Below are 25955 nucleotides of genomic sequence, written 5' to 3'. Positions count from 1 at the left end.
GCACAGCTCAATACCAGAGTGCTGACAGGTAAAAGGGATAACTCTCTGCTGGGGAATAAGGTATCAAATTGAGACATTAACAACTATCTTTGCCTAATACATTTCTGGGAAACTGAAAGCATTTCAACATCTCTGCTTTATCGATGTATTGTGGAACTGTTTAATAAGACTACTAAGCCTTTATACTTTATAATATTCTGTGATAATCTAACAATATATCTGCTTATAATTGTTCTCCTCAGTTGTTTTTCACAAAAGGATAGCTAAGTTAAATTACCTTTCATTCCTGATATTTGATACTCTGAATTCCACATATATTTGCCATTTCTTTTTTTTTAATAAACTCTATCAGAACCACATTAGTTTTGGTTCTTATGACACAATCATTCTAGATTAACTCACTGCTGTATCAGATTGCCTTAAAGAAATTGGGTACTCATTACTAGCAGTGATACAAACATATTATAATATCTGTATTTTGTGTTCTTTTATTGGATATTCCTTACAATACCAATGCATGCATGTGAACCCTCCAAACTGACACTGACTAATAATTAGAAGAGGGCATACCTTGCTGCAATACCTTACATAGCAAATGGGCCACATTGTCAATAGACCCTGCTGAGCTGTTGAAGGCCATTAGGCACCAGGGACAGCAACTTGGATTCTATAAGACTCCTCTCACTACCCTGGATACAAAGCTGGATGAACTGAATAATATAATGAAAACCTTACTATGTGACCTTACAACCCCTCTTCAGTCTCCGGTACCAGTTTCAGCACCAGTGTTGCCACCTGCTCTCTCTGTGCCTACTAATATCATATTTTATGAAAGAATGCAGCTCATATAGACTTTCTTTCAACATCTCGTCTGGCTCACCACTTCCAATCTTCCTTGGCAGCTTTACCTGTGATACAGTCCAAACTTGCAGCAGAGCCTACGGATAATAACCAACTTCTTTTTACTGAGGCAGAAAAACAGAGAGGGTCACTGCCTTTAATCTCGCCTGAAAGGGCATTTGTTAACCTCCTGTGTTAGCTAGTAGATGTGGGGGTCTAAATGATGTAGGAGAAGCCGGGTTTGACCTTATAGATGATTCCTCCAAGAACAAAATCCTACTTCCAGCACTGTTCCTTTTTGAAAAATCCTCCGGGGCCTGTGAATCATTTGTAGACTAGGGAGCCGCATAAATATTCCTAGACTTTGAATTTGGTAAGAAACATCACATCTCTTTTTTTCAAAAGAGAAGACCTATCCAAGAAACCATTATATGTGGTCAGCCATTTGGAACAGGCATCATAGAGTTTGAGTCTACACCTGTAACCCTAAAGATTGGGCTACTGCACATATAGAAGGTAATTTATATTATAAACTACCCTGTCTGTCCAGTCATTCTAGGATTCCCTTGGTTGCAGCAGCATAACCCAAGCTTTGATAGGTGAGCTAACCTCCTGGGCATCAGACTGTCTTCTATACTGCATTTACCTGCCTATTATACAATATGACTCACTGCTGGCTAATGTAGACTGTATTCCATCCTTCCCCAAACAATATGCAGACTATAATAACGTCTACTGAAAAAGAAGGCAGAAGTGTTGCCTCCACATTGCTCTTTTGAATGCCTAATTGATGTTATGAATGGAGCCCCTCTTCCCAAGGCAAAAATCTACCTCCTCTCACAGCCTGAACAAAAAAACATTGGCGTGTAATACATTTATGCAAACCTTAAGCGTGGGATTATTTGTCCCTCATCTTCACCTGATGGGGCTGGCTTCTTTTTTTGTGTAAAAGAAAAATAGTGGACTTTGACCCTGCATTGATTATCGTGGGCACAATCAAATTTCCATTAAGAATTCGTACCCATAGATGCTGGTCTTGGAACTTTTTAAAATAGTTAATTGTGCTTCAGTTTTCATAAACTCACTCTTTGTGGAGCTTATAAATTGATTTGTATCAAGTGGGGAGATGAGTGGAAGACAGTCTTTAATAGTCATTATAACCATTATAAGTACCTGGTAATACAGTTATTTAATGTTCCAGCAGTATTCCAAATATTTATGGATGAGATCTTCCATGACTACAGAAATCACTAAATATAAATCTACTTATATGATATTTTGGTTATCTCATAATCTTTATCTGAGCATGTAAACCATGTACACAAAGTACTTCAAGGTCCGCAAGACCAAAGTCTGTATACCAAGGTTGAAAAATGGTATGCTATATGCCACCTCTAGTCTCAGAAATGCTCTACTCCTCTGGACTCATAATGGGGGCCTCTCTAATCACCCCAGGGTACTCATCATTCTAAAGAATCTTGAGCATCATGTCTGGTGGACTGGAATGAAAAAGGATGTCACAGACTGTGTAGCTGCCTGCCCATCATGTGCTACTAATAAAGTACCATATACATAGCTGCTGGTCTGTTACAACCTTTGAAAACTGGACCTATATAACTATGGATTATTATTGACTACTGAAGTCTGCTCTTATGTCAGTGATAAAAAAATTAACGGCTAGATTACGAGTTGTGCGTTAGGTTTAAAAAGCAGCGTTAAGAGGTCCTAACGCTGCTTTTTAACGCCCGCTGGTATTACGAGTTTTGAAGTTACAGGCTCACCGCTCACTTTTTTGGCCAGACTTGGAAATACCGCAAATCCATTTACGTAAATTGCATATCCTCTTTTTCAATGGGACTTGCATAGCGCCGGTATTATGAGTCTGCCAAAAAGTGAGCGGTAGACCCTCTCCTGTCAAGACTGGTATCGCATTTTAAAGTCAGTAGTTAAGAGTTTTACGCTACAACGCTGTAGCATAAATCTCTTAACTAAAGTGCTAAAAAGTACACTAACACCCATAAATTACCTATTAACCCCTAAACTGAGGCCCTCCCGTATCGCAAACACTAAAATACATTTTTAACCCCTAATCTGCTGAACTGGACATTGCCGCCACTATAATAAACATATTAACCCCTAAATGGCCGCACTCCCGCCTTGCAAACATTAGTTAAATATTATTAACCCCTAATCTGCCGTCCCTAACATCGCTGACATCAACCTACATTTATTAACCCCTAATCTGCCGCTCCCAACGTTGCCGCCACTATATTAAAGTTATTAACCCCTAAATCTAAGTCTGACCCTAACCCTAAAACCCCTAACTTAAATATAATTACAGAAATAATAAACAAATTACAAGATTTTTAAACTAATTACACCTAATCTAATACCCCTAACAAAATAAAAAAGCCCCCCCAAAATAAAAAGCCCTACCCTACACTAAATTACAAATAGCCCTTAAAAGGGCCTTTTGTGGGGCATTGCCCCAAAGTAATCCGCTCTTTTACCTGTAAAAAACAATTACAAATCTCCCCAACATTAAAACCCACCACCCACACAACCAACCCTACTCTAAAACCCACCCAATACCCCCTTAAAAAACCTAACACTAACCCCTTGAAGATCACCTTACCGGGAGAAGTCTTGATCCAACCGGGCCGAAGTCCTCAACAAAGCCGGGATACGTCTTCATACAAGCCGGGCGAATTGGTCCTCCAGACGGCAGAAGTCTTCATCCAGACGGCATCTTCTATCTTCATCCATCCGGCGCGGAGCGGTTCCATCTTCAAGACATCCGACGTGGAGCATCCTCTTCATCTGACAGCTAAGACTGAATGAAGGTTCCTTTAAATGATGTCATCCAAGATGGCGTCCCTTCAATTCCAATTGGCTGATAGAATTAAATCAGCCAATCGGAATTAAGGTAGAAAAAATCCTATTGGCTGATTGCATCAGCCAATAGGATTGAGCTCGCATTCTATTGGCTGATTGGAACAGCCAATAGAATGCGAGCTCAATCCTATTGGCTGATTGCATTTTTTCTACCTTAATTCCATTTGGCTGATAGAATTCTATCAGCCAATCGGAATTGAAGGGACGCCATCTTGAATGACGTCATTTAAAGAAACCTTCATTCAGTCTTAGCCATCGGATAAAGAGGATGCTCCGTGTTGGATGTCTTGAATTAAGGTAGAAAAAATCCTATTGGCTGATGCAATCAGACAATAGGATTGAGCTGGCATTCTATTGGCAGTTCCAATCAGCCAATAGAATGCGAGCTCAATCCTATTGGCTGATTGGAATTCTATCAGTCAATCAGAATCTAAGGGACGCCATCTTGAATGACGTCACTTAAAGGTACATTCATTCTGAGGAAGCCGTCGATTGAGGAGGATGCTCCGCGCCGGATGTCTTGAAGATGGAGCTGCTCCGCACCGGATGGATGAAGATAGAAGATGCCGTCTGGATGAAGACTTCTGCCCGTCTGGAGGACCACTTCGCCCGGCTTGGATGAAGACGTCTCCCGGCTTAGTTGAGGACTTCAGCCCAGTTGGATGAAGACTTCTCCTGGTAAGGTGATCTTCAAGGGGTTAGTGTTAGGTTTTTTTAATGGGGTATTGGGTGGGTTTTAGAGTAGGGTTGGTCGTGTGGGTGGTGGGTTTTAATGTTGGGGGGGATTTGTAATTTTGTTTACAGGTAAAAGAGCTGATTACTTTGGGGCAATGCCCCGCAAAAGGCCCTTTTAAGGGGGCATATTTTTTATTTCGGGGGGGCTTTTTTATATTGTTAGGGGGATTAGATTAGGTTTAATTAGTTTAAAAATCTTGTAATTTGTTTATTATTTTCTATAATTTAGTGTTTTTTTGTACTTTAGATAACTTTATTTAATTGTATTTAATTTAGGGAAATAATTTAATTATAGTGTAGTGTTAGGTGTAATTGTAACTTAGGTTAGGTTTTATTTTACAGGTAACTTTGTATTTATTTTAGCTAGGTAGTTATTAAATAGTTAATAACTATTTAATAACTATTCTACCTAATTAAAATAAATAAAAAACTTACCTGTAAAATAAAAATAAATCCTAAGATAGCTACAATGTAACTATTAGTTATATTGTAACTAGTTTAGAGTTTATTTTATAGGTAAGTATTTAGTTTTAAATAGGAATAATGTAGTTAATGATAGTAATTTTATTTAGATTTATTGTAATTATATTTAAGTTAGAGGGTGTTAGGGTTAAAGTTAGACTTAGGTTTAGGGGTTAATACATTTAATATAGTGGCGGCAACATTGGGGGTGGCAGATTAGGAATTAATAAATGTAGGTAGGTGGCGGCGATGTTAGGGCCAGCAGATTAGGGGTTAATAATATTTAACTAATGTTTGCGAGGCGGAAGTGCAGCGGTTTAGGGGTTAATAAGTTGATTATAGTGGCGGCGACATTGGGGGCAGCAGATTAGGGGTTAATAAGTGTAGATAGGTGGCGGCGACATTGGGGGCGGCAGAGTAGGGGTTAATAAATATAATGTAGGGTTCGGCGATGTTGGGGGCAGCAGATTAGGGGTTCATAAGTATAATGTAGGTGGCGGCGGTGTCCAGAGCGGCAGATTAGGGGTTAATAATTATAGTGTAGGTGTCGGGGGCAGAATATTAGGGGTTAATAAGTATAAGATTAGGGGTGTTTAGACTCGGGGTTCATGTTAGGGTGTTAGGTGTAGACATAAAATGTATTTCCCCATAGGAATCAATGGGGCTGCGTTAAGGAGCTTTACGCTGCTTTTTTGCAGGTATTAGACTTTTGTTCAGCCGCCTCTCCCCATTGATTCCTATGGGGAAATCGTGCACGAGCACGTTACACCAGCTCACCGCTAACGTAAGCAGCGCTGCTATTGGAATGCGGTAATGAGCAAAATTTTGCTCAACGCTCACTTCTTGTCTGGTTTGTAAAAACTCGTAATACCAGCGCTGTCTGTAAGTGAGCGGTGAGCATAAACTACTCGTTAGCGCCGCATAGCCTCTAACGCAAAACTCGTAATCTATCCGTAATTTTCTGAAATGCACCATTTTGTTTCTCTCCCCTCTTCATCACACATATTGTAAGACTTCATGACATTCTTATCAGACTGTGGCTTCAAATGTAGGTCTTGCTTTTAGAAAACATTCTGTAAGATGCTGTGTGTAACAGTAGCACTATCTACTGCTCACCATCCACAAATAGACAAACAGAAAGCATAAATCAGACTCTGGAAGCATACCTCAACAACTATGTAAATGCCTGGCACACCAACTGGTCAGATCTGATTCCATTGGCAGAGATAGCTATAAACTGTCATTGGAATAGTGATACTCACACGCCACCATTTCATGCAGCCTAGGCTATCATCTTTGCATGTTTTCCTTATGCGATTCTCCTACTGGAGTTACTGCAGCAGACTTACATGTTGGAAATCTTCAAAGACATTGGAGAATTTTTTTTAACTCTCTTGGATAAAACAGTTGGCAGGTATAAAGGCATTGCCAATCGTATGATTAAGGACTAAATAGGTCAGAAACGTTGCATTTCTTCTTATGTACTAAACAAATAACTATTATTGAATGTTGCGGCTGCCTCTTGGACTTTGTATATACTTTATGGGCCTGGAGTGTGGACCCTGCAGCAAGCACATTATCTGGGCACTGGTGCTGAATTATTTTGCTTTATTGACAATCGTAGACACAGGTATGTTCCTCTTTTCATTGTGGGTCACATAGTTTGGCTATCTACAAAGTACATCAGGCTAAGGCAACCACCCATGAAGCTGGGGCTCAGATTTGTTGGTCCACACAAAATTGTATCCAGAATAGGTCCTGTTACATATTATTTGATACTGACATTATCTGTAACGCATTCATCCAGATTTCCATGTGGCACTACTCAAAAGGTTTAGAATAGATACTCCAGGCACATTCAGAGGCCTCTGCCCCATTCAGTAGATGGAAATAATAAATTTGAAGTGTCCAAGATCCTAGATGACAGGGACGAGGTGTGAAGGGCTATCCAAACGTTCATAGGTGCCTGCAAGAAATCATCAACCTTCTGCCTTTATTTGTGACTTTCACACAGCCTTCCCTTTTAAGCCACGCTCCTGGAGGGGTCCATGAGGAGGGGCTAAGTCTACTTGGGTACTGAACCCAGGACTGGTGGCTTGTGTTTGCTGTGTGTTACTTCAGAGCCACAGATTAGCCTTAATGTCGGCTATATTTTTAGGACCTGTTTAGTAGATCAGCAATCACTTACTGCTATAAATACTCTGCACTTCTTGTACTCCAAGCCTGTCTGTTGGACTTGCTCCTAGCGTGTGCTTTTGCTCTGAATTTCTGATTTTTTACTCTTTATTTTGCCTGAACCCTACTAATCTTTCTTGCCTGCTGATTCTGAAACCCATTGCAAAACTGTGTATTGACATCCTACCTGTCTTGATTATTGTCTTGTATTACCCCTTTCTGCCTCATTGCCCGCCTCTTGATAACCTTCTAGCTTCACTACATTCTTGTCAAGTCCTGAGCAACTTCCCCACTACATACTATATCAATGCTATATATACTATATTAAAAGGCATTAGTAGTATTAACAGGCATTAGTAGTATTTTATTTAGAAAAAAACGCCAGGAGAAATTCAATGTATGTTAGAAGTCAGGCAAAACTATTTCTCTCTCTATTTCTTTATATGTGCCTATTTTTTTTTTTTATTTTTATTAATATTTGTATTGAAATAATATATCCAAAGGTACAAACAGCTTACTGCAAGAGAGAGTATTCAGGGTGATACATAGTACTAGGTAAGTATAATACAGATCACATTAATGTCTTGCGTCTTTGCCTATTTTTTAATTCTATTTATCAAATTATTCCAACTAAAATATTTAAAAAATAATGTGGCTTTTAATAACAATTTCCTTGTACCAAAACAATGAAGAATCGTGTCTGTCATGTCTTATTTTTCCCATCAGACTCAGTGAGAATGCATCACTCAGCTATCTAATAACACTTTGCTGACAGCCTTTCTGTCTTATAAGGATGCCAGCCTCCCTGGTCATCAAAAAGAAAAAGAAAGCATCGTAAATTGTTATTTCATTTTTTTAGAGGGCATGGATAAGTGACCCACACAAGCAAGCAGGTTTCCAATTTTATTTCAGATGACCTTTCCTAAATGTATTACATTTTCCTGTATGACATATCTGCCAAAATGCTCAAATGGGTAACGTTGATTCTGTTTTTCTTTGTCTATTTTGTACAAAATGTCAGAGCTTATTTTCAGCCTACCTGAGTTTGTATGTCTCACCTTGCTTTACGTGAGTGCATACACTCATAGAGAATATCTGACAATTAACTGTAGGGAACAACTACACTAGGAAGAACCCTGCTATTGCAGAGAAACATGTAATACAAAGGAAATAGGAAATTCTAAAATTATTCCTTATACTTTGCTTTGCCTTAAAACAAAATCTATACCTTGAGATAGATTTTAATTTAAATTATGCATATTTGTGCCAGAGAAAGGTAAAAATAAAAAATTATGGCAACAGTGGGCTAGATTACAAGTGGTGCGCAAGAGTGTTAATTTGCGTGTGCATTTCAAGTTGAAAGTACGTTCACTTGAGTGCAATTGAATTTAATGCTGGTTTGGATAGCATGACTGAAGACCTTGTGGAAAGGGTTAGGAATAAAATAAAAGATGCACCCAACACAACATAAATACATTCAAATAAACAGTTATGCAACATTGTTTATAAGCATTTAAAGGTATATGGTATATGGGCATGTATTTGAAGGCAAAGGGCTATAATATATATATATATATATATATATATATATATATATATATACACACACAATCACAGACCACTTTAGTAGGTACACCTGTTCAATTACTTGGTAACACAAATTGCTAATCAGCCAATCACATGGCAGCAACTCAATGCATTTAGAAATCTAGACGTGATGAAGAAGACTTGCTGAAATTCAAACCAAGAATCAGAATGGGCAAGAGAGGGGATTTAAGTGACTTTGAATGTGGCATGGTTGTTGAGGCCAGATGGGCTGGTCTGAGCATTTAAAAAACTGCTGATCTACTGGGATTTTCACGCACAACCATCTCTAGGGTTTACAGAGAATGGTCTGAAAAAGAGAAAATATCCAATGAGCTGCAGTTGTGTGGACGACAATGCCTTGTTGATGTCAGGGTCAAAATTTGACGTAAACAACATGAAAGCATGGATCCATTCTCCCTTGTATCAACAGTTCAGGCAGGTGGTGGTGGTGTAATGGTGTAGGGGAAATTTTCTTGGCACACTTTGGGCCCCTTAGTACCAATTGAGCATTGTTTAAACACCACAGCCTACCTGAGTATTGTTGCAGACCATGTCCATCCCTTTATGACTACAGTGTATCCATTTACTGATAGCTACTTCCAGCAGAATAATGCACCATTTCACAAAGCTCAAATCATCTCAAAATGGTTTATTTTACTTTTACATAAGTTAGGGTTATTAATTTTTATAATACAAGTCTTGTAGCCCTATTTCCATATAGTGATCCATTTTATTTCTATAAATATATGCTACATTGCAGATACACAGATAAATGTTTATTTTTAAAAAAAAAAAAAAAAAAAATTATGGAAGAAAACATAATATGCAGTTTAATAACATTTAACAAGAGTCTAAATTAACAGATGAACATATTACTGCAAACGTTATATGCTTGAAAGGAAACGCTCAACTTCAAATCCCCTGTTTCATCAATCACATAAATATTTTACTCCAGTTCCCTGTAGTATTTTATGGCGCAACAAGTTCTGGTGAGATGGAAACTCATGCAAAATAGGAGATGTCCTATGTATTGGCTTGGAATAATTCACATCTCCCTAATGGTGTTATTTTGCCAATGCAGTATGTCTCTTGAGCACTAATTATCAGCAAGAAAAGAAAATCATACAAAATTTGGATAAGATTCAGTAACATTAGCACAGTATAACATATTAGTTTTATATAAAATGCGTTAAAACACCCAAGTGATCACATTAGGAATATAGTTTTAATTAAAATGTGTCATCTATAGCCTTTGATTAATTACTATAAATTGATTCTCTGTCAGTTTGTGTCAGTAACAATGTATATTTTTATTCTTCAATCTCATAGGAAGTAACTGCTTTATAGTGATATAGGTTTTAAACACAGATCATTAAAATTGGCTTCATACCGATAGGGGCCTATTTATTAATGTGCGAGCGGACATGATCCGATATTGCGGATCATGTCTGCCACACATCGATAAATGCCGACAGCATACGCTGTCGGCATTTATCATTGCACCAGCAGTTCTTGTGAACTGCTGGTGCAATGCCACCCGCTGCAGATTTGCGGCCAATTGGCTGCCAGCAGGGGGTGTCATTCAACCCGATCGTATTGGATCGAGTTGATTATCGGCGATGTCTGTCCGCCACCTCAGAGTGGGCGGACAGGGACAGGTTATAGAGCAGCCGTCTTTAGAAGACTCGCCAGAAACACAGGACTTAATGCCCCATTATCTCTACATCACGTTTCCATTTTTTGTAGACTCAAATTCTCCAAACTGCACTTATTAAAATAGTAGTGTGTCTCCTTTTTTTTTAAAACAAAAACTTCAAAAGTGTTAAGACCATTTCCACAAGAGCATATTGAGATTGATAAGGAGATGTTGGACTTACGTTTTTACATATGGATCAGAATATCCATTTGCATCCATTGCTGCTAGATGAGCACATCTAATGATGCCTACAAGAAGACCTGACTTTTGGGAACTGTACTTTAAGGATATAAGAATTCGCCCACGTTCCTCGAGAGATTTATCTTCTGTTTTATCTATCTGTGGGAGGAAATGCAAAATGTTAATGGTATGGTAAGACTATTCATGAAAATCTAATGGCAATATAAAATATACTGGGAAAATGAGTTGTTCCCACGCGTCATTTATGTAAATCAATAAAAAAAATGGAATTATCATTAATTATTTTTCCCACCTAGCTTTGATAGCAGTATTTTTTTAGTTATTCAGTACATTCATTTTAAACCTTTTCCAAATGGAAACTATAATCAGAATGAGGTGTTTTATGGTAGATGTATTTTGTCTGTCATTAGTGTAAATTTTCATTGTATCCAATCTTAATCTTAACCCTTTATTTTCTGAGCCATTTCCACATCTGTATTGATCTGTGTTGCAATTTTACCACAGTGATCATGTGGCTATTAAAACATATATAGAGCTTTATTTTAAAGAAAGTTCTTCTGCACTTTAAAACAAGGGATCTTGTCGGTCTCTAGTGTAGTTTTTATTTTTATTTTTTATAAAATTGTGCTTAATCTGTATACACACTGATTGAAAGAGCAGGTAGCTCTGTCTAGCTACCCAACACGACTTTCCAGGGCATGGTGACGTCACAATGCACATGCTGGGTGATGTAACCGGCACTCTGAATTTCCCCAATTGACACCAGTGTGGGAGTAAGTGCGGGGGGGGGAGGTGCATGATGAACTCCACTCCACCTCTGGATGATGACACGTGGTCCTTTTTCACAATGTTAAATGTGAGCAATGAATTCTAGGTGGGAGCATTTCCCTCACAGAGCTAAATGAATGAGGAACTATGTTTTTATCCCACAACTAATAGTTCAAATGCCCTAAATACTACCCCATAGCCCTGATGTGATGAAAGATAGGCTTACTTATTTTACAAAACCTCTGGAAAGAAATTAATGAAAATAGATTTGAGATGGTCTTTCCTTCAAATGAACGTTATGGATATCAGATCCCCTTCTAAAGCTAGTAGCTCAATTTATGAAGCTTCTAATTTGTTTATATATTTTCCCACTTGTTGGATAATTTGTGTTTAATAAATTGGATTAAGATGGTGATCATATAATCCCTGCTGCAGCAACCAAACTATCAGAATGTTGCCCAAGTTGCCATATTGCTAAGCTTACTGAAAGGTAGGCATACCACCCAAAGATCATGATTCTAACAATAAGTTATCAATGGCCCTCTCACTGCATACAGATCACTTACATGGATAGATTAGATGGCTATGTGCTTTAGCATTCAGGAGCTGATTAAAAATCCTCTATCCCATAGATTTTAATGGGCATTTTGTAAACAATGTGGAGGCTCTGTATGACAGCAATATTGATTTTACAATTGTAGCCAATATAGATATGGTACAATACATTTCTGGAACTTTCCACAAAACTTCACAGTCTCTTAACATTCAACAAGTCCACACGTTTCTACACTAAGTTACAATGGATCCTTCACAAAGTAATGCATATTTTGTGTAATGGACCCTTTCAATGATTACTGAATATTCAAGGGATTTTTAGACGTTGATTATATCAAGGATTCTTCAGTCCAGGTTCAAAATGGGTTGATCCACATCCAGACACATTGAATGGATAATCAATTTCTTATCACAAATATATTTAAGAGAGGGTACATCATTAAAAAATGAATATCAGTGGGCCATAGTTTAGTTGTGATCCTTAATAGTTTCTATCATTAAACTTGTAATTACTATTTTATTATGAAATATTCTTCTAACCAGAATATTCACATAAAACACATTTCTTATTAGAATAGTCAACATTTCTCACTATAAGATCAATAAAAAAACACCATTCCATATTTTATCCATATTTCAAAGAGTCTTTCATTTTAGTGTATTATATTGCCTTAAAGTGCATCTCTCTTGTACTGATTGTTAGAGGGGTTAGGCCTCTCAACTCATATTCTTTTATGTAAAGCCCTTTTATCCAATTTCCTTCACTACTTTGACCAGATGGATGAGATGCCTTACATTCTTATCTGGCACTGACTCATCATTAAGAATTCACTTTGTCAAGGGCATTGGTTCCCTAGGCTTTTTTAAAGCACAGTCAGATATTTTTAAAGGGACAGCATACACCTTAAGATTATAATATGAAATGTTTATTTTTCCTCCTTTTCGTGTAATTTAAATGCACACTGCTGACTTTTCAAGGCAAACCCTTCTACACAATTGTCCCTAATTTGTCTAAGCAGAGATTATCAGATAAACAACTACAAATCAATGTTGGTTTTGCGGATATACAGACTATGGCTAGCTTTGTTTACTCCAGTAACACATCCAAATTGCCTCCTCCAAATTAGTCAAGTGGCAACCAAAAAACACGATATTAACTTGCTTTTCTAATATACATGCCTGATAGTTTTTCTAACCGCAAGACAATTGAACTGTCTTGTAATTACAAGATATTTACACCTAGATTTAGATTTTTGCGTTAGAAGGGGTGCGTTAGCTACGCGTGTTTTTTCCCCCCGCACCTTTTAAACAACGCTGGTATTGAGAGTTCTCTGAAGGGCTGCATTAGGCTCCAAAAAGGGAGCGTACAGGCATATTTACCGCCACTTCAACTCTCAATACCAGCGTTGCTTACGGACGCGGCCAGCGTCAAAAACGTGCTCGTGCACGATTCCCCCATAGGAAATAATGGGGCAGTTTGAGAAGAAAAAAAACCTAACACCTGCAAAAAAGCAGCGTTCAGCTCCTAATGCAGCCCCATTGTTTCCTATGGGGAAACACTTCCTAAGTCTGCACCTAACACCCTAACATGAACCCCGAGTCTAAACACCCCTAACCTTACACTTATTAACCCCTAATCTGCTGCCCCCGCTGTCGCTGAACCCTGCATTACACTTTTAACCCCTAATCTGCCGCTCCGGACACCGCCGCAACCTACATTATCCCTATGTACCCCTAATCTGCTGCCCCTAACATCGCCGACAACTATATTATATTTATTAACCCCTAATCTGCCGCCCCAAACATCGCCGCTACCTACCTACACTTATTAACCCCTAATCTGCCGACCGGACCTCACCGCTACTCTAGAAAATGTATTAACCCCTAAAGCTAAGTCTAACCCTAACCCTAACACCCCCCTAAGTTAAATATAATTTAAATCTAACAAAATAAAATAAATCTTATTAAATAAATTATTCCTATTTAAAGCTAAATACTTACCTGTAAAATAAACCCTAATATAGCTACAATATAAATAATAATTACATTGTAGCTATTTTAGGATTTATATTTATTTTACAGGCAACTTTGTATTTATTTTAACCAGGTACAATAGCTATTAAATAGTTAATAACTATTTAATAGCTACCTAGTTAAAATAATTACAAAATTACCTGTAAAATAAATCCTAACCTAAGTTACAATTAAACCTAACACTACACTATCAATAAATTAATTAAATAAACTACCTACAATTACCTACAATTAAATCAACTAAACTAAATTACAAAAACAAACAAACACTAAATTACAAAAAAAAAACAAACACTAAATTACAAAAAATAAAAAAAGATTACAAGAATTTTAAACTAATTACACCTACTCTAAGCCCCTTAAAAAAATAACAAAGCCCCCCAAAATAAAAAAATGCCCTACCCTATTCTAAAATAAAAAGTTTACAGCTCTTTTACCTTACCAGCCCTTAAAAGGGCCTTTTGCGGGGCATGCCCAAAAGAAAACAGCTCTTTTGCCTTTAAATAAACATACAATACCCCCCAACATTACAACCCTCCACCCACATACCCTTAATCTAACCAAACCCCCCTTCAAAAACCTAACACTAAGCCCCTGAAGATCTCCCTACCTTATCTTCACCATGCCGGGTATCACCGATCTGTCCAGAAGAGGGTCGAAGTCTTCCTCCTATCCGGCAAGAAGAGGTCCAGAAGAGGCTCAGAAGTCTTCCTCCTATCCGGCAAGAAGAGGACATCCGGACCAGCAAACATCTTCATCCAAGCGGCATCTTCTATCTTCATCCATCCAACGAGGAGCGGCTCCATCTTCAAGACCTCCGGCGCGGAACATCCTCTTCTCCCGACGACTAGATGACTAATGAAGGTTCCTTTAAGGGACGTCATCCAAGATGGCGTCCCTCGAATTCCGATTAGCTGATAGGATTCTATCAGCCAATCAGATTTAAGGTAGGAAAAATCTGATTGGCTGATTGAATCAGCCAATCAGATTCAAGTTCAATTGGATTGGCTGATCCAATCAGCCAATCAGATTGAGCTTGCATTCTATTGGCTGATCGGAACAGCCAATAGAATGCAAGCCCAATCTGATTGGCTGATTGGATCAGCCAATCCGATTGAACTTGAATCTCTTCTTGCCTGATAGGAGGAAGACTTCGGAGCCTCTTCTGGACCTCTTCTTGCCGGATAGGAGGAAGACTTCGGACCCTCTTCTGGACGGATCGGTGATACACAGCATGGTGAAGATAAGGTAGGGAGATCTTCAGGGGCTTAGTGTTAGGTTTTTTAAGGGGGGTTTGGGTTAGATTAGGGGTATGTGGGTGGTGGGTTGTAATGTTGGGGGGGTATTGTATGGTTTTTTTTCAGGCAAAAGAGCTGAATTCTTTGGGGCATGCCCCGCAAAAGGCTTTTTTAAGGGCTGGTAAGGTAAAAGAGCTGTAAACTTTTTATTTTAGAATAGGGTAGGGCATTTTTTTTATTTTGGGGGGCTTTGTTATTTTTTTAGGGGGCTTAGAGTAGGTGTAATTAGTTTAAAATTCTTGTAATCTTTTTTTATTTTTTGTAATTTAGTGTTTGTTTTTTTGTAATTTAGTATTTGTTTTTTTAGTAATTTAGTTTAGTTGATTTAATTGTAGGTAATTGTAGGTAGTTTATTTAATTAATTTATTGATAGTGTAGTGTTAGGTTTAATTGTAACTTAGGTTAGGATTTATTTTACAGGCAACTTTGTATTTATTTTAACCAGGTACAATAGCTATTAAATAGTTAATAACTATTTAATAGCTACCTAGTTAAAATAATTACAAAATTACCTGTAAAATAAATCCTAACCTAAGTTACAATTAAACCTAACAATACACTATCAATGAATTAATTATAAATCCTAAAATAGCTACAATGTAATTATGATTTATATTGTAGCTATATTAGGGTTTATTTTACAGGTAAGTATTTAGCTTTAAATAGGAATAATTTATTTAATAAGATTTATTTTATTTCATTAGATTTAAATTATATTTAACTTAGGGGGTGTTAGGGTTAGGGTTAGACTTAGCTTTAGGGGTTAATACATTTATTAGAGTAGCTGTGAGGTCCGGTCGGCAGATTAGGGGTTAATAAGTGTAGGTAGGTAGTGGCGATGTTGTGGGGGGCAGATTAGGGGTTAATAAATATAATATAGGGGTTGGCGATGTTAGGGGCAGCAGATTAGGGGTACATAGGGATAATGTAGGTTGCGGCAGTGTGCCGTCGGCAGATTAGGGGTTAAAAAAATTATTAGAGTGGGACCTCGGTTTAAGGGTACATAGGTAGTTTATGGGTGTTAGTGTACTTTAGAGCACAGTAGTTAAGAGCTTTATGAACCGGCGTTAGCCCAGAAAGTTCTTAACTCCTGGCTTTTTTCTGCGGCTGGAGTTTTGTTGTTAGAGTTCTAACGCTCACTTCAGCCAAGACTCTAAATACCGGCGTTAAGAAGATCCCATTGAAAAGATAGGATACGCAATTGACGTAAGGGGATCTGCGGTATGGAAAAGTTGTGGCTGGAAAGTGAGCGTTAGACCCTTTCCTGACTGACTCTAAATACCAGCGGGCGGCCAAAACCAGCGTTAGGACCCCCTAACGCTGGTTTGGACGGCTAACGCAGAACTCTAAATCTAGGCGTTAGTGTTCCTTTAATTCAGCCAGATGCTATACAAAAATTATTTTTTTAGCCAGTAATTCATGCCTTTAATAATTGTGAGTTAGCAATGAACAGGTTAAATATGAAGCCTAATGTATAGTACAAATGGGATTGTATCAATATTATTTGGGGGATAATTAAGGATTTAAAAGAATTTGGAGGCAAATATTATCCCTATTGGAGCAAGATTTATTTAATTTCTTCCCCCTCTCTCTGTTTTTCAATCTTTCTTTTAATCGCATTGCTTATATCTTGTCCATTGTTACTTTATATACTTTCTATGCTCATAAGGTTCCAATTCTATAAAAAAAATCCCCTTTTTTGGTAATTGCTATAATGCCTTGATTCATTTTTTTATATATTATTATTATAAAAGTTTGCTTTTATCTGCATTATTTCCACAAGGTTTTTAACAGTGAACTTTTCAAGATTTTGCTGTTGAGATATCTAAGGAAGCTATAGTCTAAGGTCTTGTTCGGAAAAGTAGCACTTTTCGTTCTGTATGTTCACAGACAAAGCAACAAGAAGGATCTACCTTACATGGAAAATGCATAAGTTAAAGCAAACTCTTTTTCTTTTTTTTTTTATGCTGTAAATTACAGGAAAGAAAACTAATCATAAAATGACTGTCTTTAATAAAACCTTGATTATTTAATCAAGAACATTAGGAAAATACCAATTATCATTAAACAATAATCAAGCAATCTAAAATATGTCTAAACACTAGAAACACAAAATATTCAGTTATGTAGAATTTAGTCTGCATAGTCTAAACAGAACATCTTAATTTGTATAAAAAAAAGTATATTTGAAACTATAATTACCAACAAAAAGACATTAGAATCTTTACCCAAAATATTATAATTTACTGATACAGTTGATGCTTCCTGTGGGATATAGATATATATCAGTTTAAATGCATCCAGACCTAGAGTACAAAATAAATACCCAGCAAAGTTAAATGTCATTTTTTACTATCTTAAAGGGACACTGAACCCAATTTTTTTCTTTTGTGATTAAGATAGAGCATGCAATTGTAAACAACTTTCTAATTTACTCCTATTATCAATTTTTATTCGTTCTCTTGCTTTCTTTATTTGAAAAAGAAGGCATCTAAGCTATTTTTTTGGTTCAGACCATGGAAAGCACTTGTTTATAGGTAGGTGAATTTACCCACCAATCAGCAAGAACAACACAGTGTGTTAACCAAAAATGGGCCGGCATCTAAACTTACATTCTTGCATTTCAAATAAAGATACCAAGAGAATGAAAATAATTTTATATATGGAGTAAATTAGAAAGTTGTTTAAAATTGCATGCTCTATCTGAATCACGATAGAAAACAATTGGGTTCAGTGTCCCTTTAATGGTGAAAACGAATATATTTTAGATTGTGCCTCTGATATAACTCTCCATATAATGGGAAGATAAATACATACAATGTATTGCAGTGATTTAGATTGTTTAAATACCCTGGGGTATTGCAATTTTCAGATGAGGGGGGTCTTTCTAGTTTTTTGTTTTTCTATAATTTTATTAAATTAATGGCAACCCTGGTAAGAAATAATAATTAGAAAAAATAGCTGTCAAAAAGTGCTTAATACATGTGAATGCTTCTAAAGGGACGGGCCTCGATCCGATATGCAGCGTAGCCCGCAAAAGCCGGCGACACTGAATTTTGCGCGGGTTTGGTATCCTATATACGGCGTAACCTAGAAGTTACGCTCGTATATTTCTGCCTTCGGCCGTAGTTTTTTGGCCCATAGGCAGGTATACCAAACCCGCGCAGTTTGGTATCCAATATACAGCGTAAGGACTTACGTGGCAAAAATGGAGAAATCTTACTCTATTTTCACCTCGCCACAAAATGCAGCCGTAGTAAGCCTTACGCTGTCTATTGGAGCCCCGTAACTCCCTAAACTACCTGCCAAATAAAACCTAACGCATGCGCAATGTCTATCTACCTGTCAACCGCGATCTGCTAAATAAAACCTAACACCTAACGCATGCGCAATGTCTATCTACCTGTCAACCGCGATCCCCCGCTGCAATCCCTAATAAAGTATTTAACCCCTAAACCGCCGCTCCCGGACCCCGCCGCCACCTACATTAAAAGTATAACCCCCTAATGTGATCCCCCTACACCGCCGCCACCTACATTACCTACCCCCTTATGTGAGCCCCTTACACCGCCGCCATCTACATTATCTACCCCCTAATGTGAGCCCCTTACACCGCCGCCATCTACATTATCTACCCCCTAATGTGGGCTCCTACCCCGCCGCCAGCTATATTACCTACCCCCTAAAGTGAGCTCCTACCCCGCCGCCAGCTATATTAAAATTATTAACCCCTAATTTAATCCCCCTACACCACCGCCAGCTATATTAATTACATTAACCCCTAATTTAATCCCCCTACCCCGCCACCAGCTATATTAAAATGATTAACCCCTAATTTAATCCCCCTACCCCGCCGTCAGCTATATTAAATTAATTAACCCCTAATCTAATACCCCTATACCGCCGCCAGCTATGTTAAATAGATTAACCCCTAATCTAATCCCCCTATACCGCCACCAGCTATATTAAATAGATTAACCCCTAATCTAATCCCCCTATACCGCCGCCAGCTATATTAAATAGATTAACCCCTAATCTAATCCCCCTACACCACCGCCAGCTATACTAACTATATTAACCCTAATTATATTAGGGTTAATATAGTTAATATAGTTATTATATTATACATATTAACTATATTAACCCTAATTATATTAGGGTTAATATAGTTAATATCGTTATTATATTATATATATATTAATATTATTAATATAATTAATATATTAATTATATTAATTAATATTATTAATTAAATTATTCCTATTTAAATCTAAATACTTACCTATAAAATAAACCCTAAGATAGCTACAATGTAATTAATAATAACATTGTAGCTATTTTAGGGTTTATATTTATTTTACAGGTAACTTGGTATTTATTTTAACTAGGTACAATAGCTATTAAATAGTTAATAACTATTTAATAGCTACCTAGTTAAAATAATTACCAATTTACCTGTAAAATAAATCCTAACCTAAGTTACAAATACACCTAGGCTATCAATAAATTAAATAAACTACAAATATCTAAACTAAAATACAATTAAATAAACTAAACTAAATTACAAAAAAAAACAAACACTAAATTACAAAAAATAAAAAAAGATTACAAGATTTTTAAGCTAATTACACCTATTCTAAGCCCCCTAATGAAATAATAAAGCCCCCCAAAATAAAAAAAATGTCTCTACCCTATTCTAAATTAAAAAAGTTAACAGCTCTATTACCTTACCAGCCACTACCCCCCTGAAGATCTCCCTACCTTGTCTTCACCCAGCCGGGCAGAACTCTTCATCCGATCCGGGCAATGTCTTCATCCAAGTGGCAAAGAAGAAGTCTTCCATCCGGTGATGTCTTCAATCAAGTGGCAGAGAAGAGGTCCTCCATCGGGGCGAAGTTTTCTTCCAAGCGGCATCTTTAATCTTCTTTCTTCGCTCCTCCGACGCGGAACATCCATCCGGCATGACGACTTCCAGACGAATGAGGTTCCTTTAAATGACGTCATCCAAGATGGCGTCCATCGAATTCCGATTGGCTGATAGGATTCTATCAGCCAATCGGAATTAAGGTAGAAAAATCTGATTGGCTGATTGAATCAGCCAATCAGATTCAAGTTCAATCCGATTGGCTGAACCAATCGGTTCAGGTTGAGCGCTTCTCTCTTTTTATTTATGCAAATTATGACACTTAGGGAAGTTTGAAGATGCCGCTTGGAAGAAAACTTTGCCCCGATGGAGGACCTCTTCTCTGCTGCTTGATTGAAGACATCGCCGGATGGAAGACTTCTTCTTTGCCGCTTGGATGAAGAAATCGCCGGATGGAAGACTTCTTCTCTGCCGCTTGATTGAAGACATCGCCCGGATCGGATGAAGAGTTCTGCCCGGCTGGGTGAAGAAAAGGTAGGGAGATCTTCAGGGGGGTAGTGTTAGGTTTATTTAAGGGGGGTTTGGGTTAGAGTAGGGGTATGTGAGTGGTGGGTTGTAATGTTGGGGGGTGGTATTGTGTTTTATTTTTACAGGCAAAAGAGCTGATTTTTTGGGGGGCATGCCCCACAAAAGGCCCTTTTAAGGGCTGGTAAGGTAATAGAGCTGTTAACTTTTTTAATTTAGAATAGGGTAGGGACATTTTTTTATTTTGGGGGGCTTTATTATTTTATTAGGGAGCTTGGAATAGGTGTAATTAGCTTAAAAATCTTGTAATCTTTTTTATTTTTTGCAATTTAGTGGTTTTTTTTTGTAATTTAGTTTAGTTTATTTAATTGTATTTTAGTTTAGATATTTGTAGTTTATTTAATTTGTTGATAGTGTAGGTGTATTTGTAACTTAGCTTAGGATTTATTTTACAGGTCAATTGGTAATTATTTTAACTAGGTAGCTATTAAATAGTTATTAACTATTTAATAGCTATTGTACCTAGTTAAAATAAATACCAAGTTACCTGTAAAATAAATATAAACCCTAAAATAGCTACAATGTAATTATTAATTACATTGTAGCTATCTTAAGGTTTATTTTATAGGTAAGTATTTAGATTTAAATAGGAATAATTTAATTAATAATATTAATATTAATTAGATTTATTTTAATAAGAATTTAGTTAGGGATGTTAGAGTTAGATATTATACTTAATATATATATATATATATATATATATATATATATATATATATATATATATATATATATATATATATATATATATATATATATATATTATAATAACGATATTAACTATATTAACCCTAATATAATTAGGGTTAATATAGTTAATATATATAATAACTATATTAACTATATTAACCCTAATATAATTAGGGTTAATATAGTTAATATAGCTGGTGGCGGTGTAGGGGGATTAGATTAGGGGTTAATCTATTTAATATAGCTGGCGGCGGTATAGGGGGATTAGATTAGGGATTAATCTATTTAATATAGCTGGCGGCGGTATAGGGGGATTAGATTAGGGGTTAATCTATTTAATATAGCTGGCGGAGGTATAGGGGGATTAGATTAGGGGTTAATTAATTTAATATAGCTGGCGGCAGGGTAGGGGGATTAAATTAGGGGTTAATAATTTTAATATAGCTGGCGGCAGGGTAGGGGGATTAGATTAGGGGTTAATAATTTTAATATAGCTGGCGGCGGGGTAGGGGGATTAAATTAGGGGTTAATAATTTTAATATAGCTGGTGGCGGTGTAAGGGGCTCACATTAGGGGGTAGTTAATGTAGATGGCGGCAGGGTAGGAGCTTACATTAGGGGGTAGTTAATGTAGATGGCGGCGGGGTAGGAGCTCACATTAGGGGGTAGTTAATGTAGGTGGCAGCGGGGTAGGAGCTCACATTAGGGGGTAATATAGATAATGTAGGTGGGGGCGGGGTCCGGGAGCGGCGGTTTAGGGGTTAATAACTTTATTAAGTGGCGGCAGGGTCCGGGAGTGGCGGTTTAGGGGTTAATACATTTTTTATTGTTAGGATAGTGAGGGGGGATAGCGGATAGAGGGGTATACGTGTCGGGCTATGTTTGGGAGGCGTGTTAGACAGTACGGGAGATTTAATAATTTAGTCAGGTTTTGTAGGCACCAGCAGTTTCTAATGTGCCGTAAGTCACTGGCGACTCCAGAAATTTGTACTTACGCAGATTTCTGGACATCGCTGGTTTATCCGACTTACGGCACTTTAGCATCTGACGGCGCCGTATATAGGATAGCTCGAGTTGCGAGCTGAAACTACGGGCAGCGGGGGTTCCCTCGCTTGCGCCGTAAACTACGATCTTTATCGGATCGCGCCCCTGATGAGCCTATGAAGATGTATCCTTTATTTAAAGATTCCAAGAGAAGCACAACTGAAACATAACTAAATTGGAAAGTTGTTTAAAAGTGCATGTTCCATCTTAATCATGAAAGCTTCATTTTAACTTTACTGTCCCCTCAAGAAATTCTATAAGCTTAAAAAAGAAGCCTTGGAACCAACTCCATATTAAGTTAAACTTTCTTTTATTAAACAACCTAAAGAGATACAAAACCCCAAATTTTTCTTTCATGATTCAGATAGACCATACAGTTTTCAAATATTTTCCAATTTACTTTTATTACCAATTTTGATTCATTCTCTTGGTATCCTTTATTTAAGGGACAGCAATGCACTACTGGGAGATAGCTGAACACATCAGTAAGCCAAGGATAAGAGTTATAAATATGCAGCCACCAATCAGCAACTAGCCCCCAGTTTCTGAGCTTGCCTAGGTGTGCTTTTCAAATGATTCCAAGAGAAAAAGCAAATTAGATAAAAGTACATTGGAATGGTGTTTAAAATGGTATGCTCTATCTGAAAAAAGGAAAGACATTGTTTTGGATTTCATGGCCCATAAGTTATAAGCAGGAATCTCAAAATATAACAAATATAACCCGACCACAATAGTAGCAATATTCCTTGGGCATTTCCATCTAATCATAAGACTATAGAAACTCTATGTTAGCGATGTCAACAGCTGTTAATAACTTAGCAAAATATACAAAAATGGTTCAACTGATTAGTTTGGCTTTGTTATTAAACAAAACTGAGGCTGTTAAATATAATGTATTAATCTGTAATATGAAGGCATCTATAGCCTTCCGCGTTGGTATAGGATTATGAATTATGCAAGATTGTATTTACATACATATATTAATTTCACATTTCTTAATAGAATCTCTTTCATGTTATTCTCTTACGGGTAGATTACGAGTTTTGCGTTAAGAGGGGTGCGGTGCTAACGTGCAGTTTCTTCTCACCGCTCACTTTCCTACAGCGCTGGTATTACAGGTTTTTACAAACCCGGCGTTAAAAGGCAAGAAATGAGTGTAGAGCAAAATTGTGCTCCATACCACACTCCAATACCAGCGCTGCTTATTGAGTGGTGAGCTGATTATACGTGCTCGTGCACGATTTCTCCATAGACATCAATGGGGAGAGCCGGCTGAGAAAAAGTCTAACACCTGCAAGAAAGCAGCATAAAACTCAGTAACGCAGCCCCATTGATTCCTATGGGGAAACTAAAGTTATGTTTACACCTAACACCCTAACATGAACCCCAAGTCTAAACACCCCTAATCTTACACTTATTAACCCCTAATCTGCCGCCCCAGACATTGCAGACACCTGTATTATACTTATTAACCCCTAATCTGCTGCTCCGGACATCGCCGCCACCTACATTATACTTATGAACCCCTAATCTGCTGCCCCCAACATCGCCGACACCTACATTATATTTAATAACCCCTAATCTCACTCCCCCAATGTCGCCGCAACCTACCTACATTTATTAACCCCTAATCTGCCGCCTCCAACATCGCCGTCACTATTCTAAATTTATTAACCCCTAAACCTAAGTCTAACCTTAACACCCCCTAACTTAAATATAATTTAAATAAATCTAAATACAAATGACTATCATTACCTAAATTATTCCTATTTAAAACTAAATACTTACCTGTAAAATAAACCCTAAGATAGCTACAATATAAATAATAGTTACATTGTAGTTAGTTTAGGGTTTATTTTTATTTTACAGGCATGTTTTTATTTATTTTAACTAGGTAGAATAGTTACTAAATAGTTATTAACTATTTGATAACTACCTAGCTAAAATAAATACAAATTGACCTGTAAAATAAAACCTAACCTAAGTTACAATAACACCTAACACTACACTACAATTAAATAAATTCCCTACATTAAATACAATTTAATAAATTAAATAAAATTAGCTAAATTAGTAAAAAAAAATAAACACTAAATTACAGAAAATAAAAAACAAATTACAAGATCTTTAAACTTATTACACCTAATCTAATAGCCCTATCAAAATAAATAAAGCCCAGAATAAAAAAAAACCTAGCCTAAACTAAACTACCAATAGCCCTTAAAAGGGCCTTTTGCGGGGCATTGCCCCCAAGAAATCAGCTCTTTTACCTGTAAAACAATTACAAACAACCCCGCAACAGTAAAACCCACCACCCACACAACCAAACCCCCCAAATAAAACCCTAACTAAAAAAACCTAAGCTCCCCATTGCCCTGAAAAGGGCATTTGGATGGGCATTGCCCTTTAAAGGGCATTTAGCTCTATTGCTGCCCAAAGCCCTAACCTAAAAAATAAACCCACCCAATACACCCTTAAAAAATCCTAACACTAACCCCTGAAGATTCACTTACCGGGAGAAGTCTTCATCCAAGCGGCAAGATGTCCTCAACGAAGCCGGCAGAAGTGGTCCTCCAGACGGGCAGAAGTGGTCCTCCAGACGGGCAGAAGTTTTCATCCAGACGGCATCTTCTATCTTCATCCTTCCAACGTGGAGTGGCTCCATCTTCAAGCCATCCGGCACAGAGCATCCTCTTCAATCGATGGCTTCTTCAGAATGAATGTACCTTTAAGTGATGTCATCCAAGATGGCGTCCCTTAGATTCAGATTGACTGATAGAATTCTATCAGCCAATCGGAATTAAGGTAGAAAAAATCCTATTGGCTGATGCAATCAGCCAATAGGATTGAGCTGGCATTCTATTGGCTGTTCCAATCAGCCAATAAAATGTGAGCTCAATCCTATTGGCTGACTGGATCAGCCAATAGGATTGAAGTTTAATCCTATTGCATCAGCCAATAGGATTTTTTCTACATTAATTTCGATTGGCTGATAGAATTCTATCAGCCAATCGAAATATAAGGGACGCCATCTTTGATGATGTCACTTAAAGGTACATTCATTCTGAGGAAGTGGACGATTGAAGAGGATGCTCGGCGCTGGATGTCTTGAAGATGGAGCCGCTCCGCGTCGGAAGGATGAAGATAGAAGATGCCGTCTGTATGAAGACTTCTGCCCGTCTGGAGGACCGCTTCGTTGAGGACATCTTGCCGCTTGGATGAAGACTTCTGGTAAGTGAATCTTCGGGGGTTAGTGTCAGGATTTTTTAAGGGTGTATTGGGTGGGTTTATTTTTTAGGCTAGGGCTTTGGGCAGCAACAGAGCTAAATGCCCTTTTAAGGGCAATGCCCATCAAAATGCCCTTTTCAGGGCAATGGGGAGCTTAGGTTTTTTTAGTTAGGGTTTTATTTCGGTGGTTTGGTTGAGTGGGTGGAGGGTTTTACTGTTGGGGGGGGGGTTGTTTGTATTTTTTTTGTTACAGGTAAAAGAGCTGATTTCTTTGGGGCAATGCCCCACAAAAGGCCTTT

At 37.5% G+C, this 25955-nt stretch overlaps 1 protein-coding gene across 1 annotated transcript in view; it reads right to left on the bottom strand.

Annotated features, from left to right (window-relative positions):
• The window catches only part of DOC2B (double C2 domain beta), a 1640761-nt gene that overhangs the window by 303248 nt on the left and 1311558 nt on the right, over positions 1-25955 (bottom strand). The window contains exon 6 of the mRNA XM_053707380.1: positions 10572-10729. Coding sequence (XP_053563355.1) covers positions 10572-10729 — 158 coding nt within the window. The remainder of the gene's footprint in view (positions 1-10571; positions 10730-25955) is intronic.

This window comes from Bombina bombina, chromosome 3, assembly GCF_027579735.1.
Source record: "Bombina bombina isolate aBomBom1 chromosome 3, aBomBom1.pri, whole genome shotgun sequence".
Taxonomy (NCBI): Eukaryota; Metazoa; Chordata; class Amphibia; order Anura; family Bombinatoridae; genus Bombina; species Bombina bombina.
Note: the sequence above shows the minus strand (reverse complement) of the source record. Positions and strands in the feature narration are given on the sequence as shown.